Genomic DNA, 5,876 nt, shown 5'->3' on the forward strand with positions numbered 1-5,876 from the left:
AGTGTAAGTAGACATGTGTGATTGGGCTTCCCCACGACCCAATCGTGTACCTATGAACATTGTCATTGTCAATCAATAAAAAGGCCAGATTTCTCAACAAAAAGAAACACAGAGTGTCTTCCCTCCAACCGTGCACCCAGTCCTCCAACCTTGCCACGGTCGGAACCAATCGCGTCGCGCCAAGCGAGCGAAACCTTTCCGACGTGGCAGAGCACCAGACGTGGACGCGCACGATTGGTCCGCACACGCGTTCGTCTCGTCTCTCGCGAGCAAACTTAAATCCGCACCACCACGCCCCGGTGACGCAGCCGATCGATCGCCACCATCCAGTCCCCCCTCCGGCTTCCAGAAGCTTCTCGACGACGCCATGCGTCCGGCCATCCTCGCCGCCCTCCTCCTTCTCCTCGCCGCCGCGGCCTCCCCGGCGGCCGCGCTCTACTCCGCCGGCTCCCCGGTCCTCCAGCTCAACCCCAACAACTTCAAGAAGGTATCGCTTCTCCTCCCCCGTCTCCAGATCGGCTCCTCTCCCATTTGAGCTCCCCTCTGACCACCGAGGGGCGTGTCGCCATTCGCTTGCTCGCAGGTGTTGAACGCGAACGGGGTGGTGCTGGTGGAGTTCTTCGCGCCGTGGTGCGGGCACTGCAAGCAGCTGACGCCGATTTGGGAGAAGGCCGCCGGCGTCCTCAAGGGCGTCGCCACAGTCGCCGCGCTCGACGCCGACGCGCACAAGGAGCTTGCGCAGGTGAGCACGCCCTCTCGTTTCCTTTTGACCCGCCCACACTCCACATGTGCGTGCTGATCTGCTTGTTTCCTGATGTGATCTCGGCATCGGTAGCAGCGATATCACAGTAATTTATCGATTGTTACCGTATAATTGCTTTACTAGTGCATCGGCCGTACCATTTTGGTGGATGGAAAGACATTAACAAGCGCAGTACCAAAATAATGCACTTATAGTGGGACATTGTAGTTCAGACAGTAAATTACTAAATTTTACTTAGGTGGTTCGATGCTTTTATATAGTAAATAAATTTGAATTCTGCTGAAGAAAGATACAGTTTGACAAGGCCTTATCAGTAATCAGGATTTGGTCTCTTGCTAATGCTGTTTTGGTGTCCTCCCAGTTGATTACTAGCCTGGTTTTGTTTTCAAATCTTTGTTAAGTATATACAGAGGCCAAAATCCAACGAATTGTGCAACTTTAGGGTGATATGTTGCCATTCTATCATTGCCTACAAGTTTGTTTCTTAGCGTTCTATGGTTTTTTTGTGTGCCAGAAATTATTTTTTGTATCAAATCACTCTTATCCCAAATGTTATCGCACAAAGATGGATACCCCCAATTAAAGAAAACAAGCAAGACATTGACTGTGAATTAAGACCGTTATGGCTTTACCAATATACCTGCAGTGCAGCGTAACCACAACAATTCCTCCAAACTATCTCGTGTTCCACATGTGCATTACTATTGATGATTGTAGGCTATTAATTACAGCGTGGTTTTAAGTTGTGTTTATTGTAGCAGACTGATAGGTAGGGCCAGATGGGTGAACATCAAGTCTATACTGAGGCAATGAATACTTTAGTTAGAACTAACTTAGGCAACATGCATCTGGACTACCTTCTTTTGCTTTCCTCTACAATTATATGCCTGACGTCACTTCTTAAACAGTTTATATTCTAAATTAATGACAATCACACAAAATATCTGGTTTTTATAATTAGAATTTATAACTACTTCTATGGAATGCTACTAATATGGTTCGTGATGAATTGTGTTACTTTTGCAGCAATATGGAATACGGGGATTCCCAACCATAAAAGTATTTCTCCCTGGCAAGCCGCCAGTGGATTATGAAGGAGCAAGAGATGTAAAGCCCATTGTAAATTTTGCTCTGTCGCAGGTCAGTTGCAGGAAACCCTCTTTGTCTTGCAATTTTATTTTGTTCCACTAATTTGCATGATGTATTCTCAATTGCACTTTTTTATGTTGCACAAGTTGTTTATGCCTTTGATGTTATGTTTCCTCTGCTACTCCACCAATATGTACATCCTTTTCCCTGGAGTCATTATCTGCTTTGTCTGAATGTGAAGAATAAAATTTATATCCACTTAAATAACTTCAGATCTTACAGGAGATAATACTATGGACAACAAGTCCCATCTTTCTGTTGGCTGAAAATGTTGTCTCGGGTAGCCCATGATTCTACTTATCAACTTCTCCTAATGACTTTGAGGCAGCCACTCTTCGTAGCTTAGCTTGCAAGGATACTTCTTAGTTTTTACTATTCTCTGAAGTTCAGTAATTACCCACACTAATGTTAGCTGACTTGAGTTTCTTCAACATGTCATGTGTTTCAATTTAATTGTTCGTCGGTCATCACTGGTGCATGCTGTGAATCGAGAATCTTCATTCTGTATACTGTATTATGTTGTACGAATTTGTCAGTTATGTTGCAAAAGATGTGAGCTTCCACTTTCAATACAAGGGAAAATATTTATTTGTTTTATGATGCACAGGTCAAAGGTCTTCTCAGAGATAGGTTGGATGGTAAGGCATCAGGAGGTTCAAGTAGCAAAACCTCTGGTGGCTCAAGTGAGAAGAAAAACGAACCAAATGAATCAGTAGAATTGAATTCGAGTAACTTTGACGAACTCGTTATCAAAAGCAAGGATCTTTGGATTGTCGAGTTCTTTGCACCATGGTATGTAGCTCAATACACGTATTGTTCATCATGTTACTTGATTCTTTGCTTGTTATTGAGTGTAACTTTTTTTTTCTGCAAGTTAAGAGAAAATTACATACATAATTGTGCACGATGTAGTCATCTCTTGTTATTTCTTAGGTATACTCTAGCACATTCTTGATTAACTATAGGTCTTCAGAAGTTTCAGTTATAGCCAAACCATAGAAATTTAAGTTTCTATGATTATTTGCATCTGAGAATGTAGAGGCTAGGAGGTTTAACCTTCCTTGTCAAGAAAAAGAGAATAATAAGTTCGTGATTTTGATTGACATATTTGAGGCCTACATTTTAACTAGACCACACGAGCTCACATGATGCTACAGTTAGAGCCGATACATCCCCTTTCATCGGTTGCAAATAGAGATAAGCCATTTCCATGTGATCTTGTTTGATTTGGTTCATTAAGCTTTCTCTGATCTCTTCTACTGTTCCTATACGTTAATCACATTTTACAAGTTAATCCATTTGTTTGATGTATTGGACTTTTAGTATCATATTTCTGTTACTTGTCTATTGAGAGTAAATCCTGTTAACTGAATACATTCTTTGTCTCGCCGCCTATATTGTTTTTCTTATTTAGGTGTGGGCACTGCAAGAAATTGGCTCCTGAATGGAAAAGGGCTGCAAAGAACTTGAAGGGTCAAGTGAAACTAGGCCATGTTGATTGTGACTCTGATAAGGTACGACCTTGGGATTATATTCTCATTTACCATTTTCATCTTCTGGTTGAATGCATCCCTTGCATTTCCTCCTTTAAGGAAAGCATATATTTCAAGTCAATTTTACAGCTTAAATTGCAATGTATTTGCCATACTAATGAATCTGCACTTTCATTTCACTAAAAAGTGAAATTATACAAGTGAAATTGTTGTCAAGTAACATTTGGTTTGAAAATCTTGCTGAGTTCTTGGCATTATTGTGATCAGCAAGACTGGAATGAAGTGTTCTTTTGTAGTTATTGCAATTTTATAATGAAATTAACTCAGCATTATCACTCTGGGGTCATATATCATACAAATGCTGGAGTCTTCCAGCAAATAACTGTGGTTCTCTTGGAAATTTTATTGAGGAAAGCTTCAGTTGGCTAACTTATCCACCAGCCATTTGATTGAGTTATCGTCCATGTTTTGTTTGAGGTGCCACTTTAACATGATGACATGCTATACTACAATACTTTGAACTTTAATAGGTCAATCAGAAGATTAAACATAATCGAAATGTTCCAGGCAGTGCATCAGACTATCAGTATAGTTAGAGTTGAAACTCGACAATGTGAAAGCATGCATGCATGTGCCACCAATAGTTCGTTGGGCCTACCATCCAGCTTCTTTCTTGAGTGGATATTGCAAGTATATTTTCTTGACTTGTGAATTTTGCAGTCCTTGATGAGCAAGTACAAGGTAGAAGGTTTTCCAACTATTTTGGTATTTGGTGCCGATAAGGACAGCCCGTTCCCCTACCAGGGGGCTAGAGCTGCTTCTGCTATCGAGTCCTTCGCGTTGGAGCAGCTGGAAGCGAACGCTGCACCACCTGAAGTTTCTGAGTTGACTAGCGCAGTAAGCCTTCATGATATTAACAATATTTCTGCAGGTCACATAGTGAATGATTGATGTTCTGATGTGGGTTTGGCTTTTCTTTAGGATGTGATGGAAGAGAAGTGTGCTTCTGCTGCCATTTGCTTTGTGTCTTTCCTTCCAGACATCCTGGACTCAAAGGCAGAAGGAAGAAACAAGTACCTTGAGCTGCTACTATCTGTTGCTGAGAAATTTAAGAAGAGTCCATACAGGTAAGCTGTCAACTGAACCAATTACTTGACTTTACCTACAACAGTTTTCCTCTTAAGTCACTTTCAGAAGAGCGCACAGTTTCTAATCAATTCTACATCCTACTTTATTGAGTTGACAAAACAACAACGAACTGTTACATTTGGAAGCAACTTGTTTATATTTCTCATACCTTAAACGATCAGATTAAAATGTCTTCGGCATGAACAAAACTAGGGTTGTTGTACCTACATATCCAAGCCATTGTATAAGGTTTTAATTTCTGAACTATCCTCAGAAAGTTGTCCTAATGCTGAATATTTTGTGTTTAAAACTTCTTTATTGTTCTTGAGATGGACCATACTGAGCCAGGATAGCATGGCATTTGCAGTTTTGTCTGGGCAGGCGCCGGCAAGCAAGCTGATCTGGAGAAGCAGGTCGGAGTCGGTGGCTATGGCTATCCAGCCATGGTCGCTCTCAACGTGAAGAAAGGCGCATACGCTCCGCTCCGTAGCGCCTTCGAGCTCGCCGAAATCACGTAAGCTCCCCGATCACATCACTTCGATCGTTCCAACAGGTTCAATCAGGCACGCAGTTAACAAAGAAGAATGTGTCCCCTGCAGCGAGTTTGTGAAGGAGGCAGGGCGCGGCGGAAAGGGCAACCTTCCTCTGGAGGGCGCCCCGACGGTGGTCCAGTCGGAACCATGGGACGGCAAGGATGGAGAGGTCATCGAGGAGGACGAGTTCTCGCTCGAGGAGCTCATGGCGGACAGCTCTGCGCCCAACGACGAGTTGTGATTCTCGAACCATGGTAGCGTTTAGAGGAACACTGATGCTTCACTTGTTCTGATGTGTACACTGTACAATTTGGACGGGACACTTTTTGGAATGCCTTTTCTTTATCTCAATGTTAGCATTGTGGGAGAAAGCTCTGGTGTGCAAGGTGTGGGGGTGTCCTTGCCCCCGAAATAAAACCAGTTCTGAGCTTAGATGCTTGTCCATGATTGCAGTTGCAGGGGAGGCAGATGACTGGGCATTCACTGCTCTGCTGTTTATTTAAGCGTTTTGGTAAGGTTGAAATCATTGGGGTTTTGTCTCGCTTCGCGAGGCTGCCGATACGACCGGTACGGTACCCCTGTCGCTCCTCGGCGCCAGCGTCGGCCTTGCCAGCGGAAAGCATGCGTTTTTGTCCAGAGACACGGTGCGCAGCATTTCCTTGTCTCGGTGGGCTGCACGTGCTCTTTTCACCGGCGTGCGGACGTCAGTGACAGGATCCTTCGAAATTTAGTACTACTAGCACAGTGCAAAGTGATAATGTCTCGGTCGTCTGTACTGCGCCTCCGGAGAATTATGTGGCCGGCGATTAT

The 5,876-nt window shown here is 43.4% G+C and overlaps 1 protein-coding gene across 1 annotated transcript; it reads left to right on the forward strand.

The window, feature by feature from the left end:
- Window positions 1–293: 293 nt before the first annotated feature.
- On the forward strand, window positions 294–5,498 carry LOC123398538 (protein disulfide isomerase-like 2-3). The gene is made up of 9 exons (XM_045093001.1): window positions 294–487; window positions 584–742; window positions 1,790–1,903; window positions 2,520–2,704; window positions 3,327–3,426; window positions 4,126–4,302; window positions 4,387–4,532; window positions 4,901–5,047; window positions 5,133–5,498. Exons 1-9 carry the CDS (start codon window positions 368–370, stop codon window positions 5,305–5,307), a joined length of 1,323 nt encoding a protein of 440 aa, XP_044948936.1. The 5' UTR covers window positions 294–367; the 3' UTR covers window positions 5,308–5,498.
- Window positions 5,499–5,876: the final 378 nt, after the last annotated feature.

The sequence above is a fragment of the Hordeum vulgare genome, chromosome 5H (genome assembly GCF_904849725.1).
Source record: "Hordeum vulgare subsp. vulgare chromosome 5H, MorexV3_pseudomolecules_assembly, whole genome shotgun sequence".
Classification (NCBI taxonomy): Eukaryota; Viridiplantae; Streptophyta; class Magnoliopsida; order Poales; family Poaceae; genus Hordeum; species Hordeum vulgare.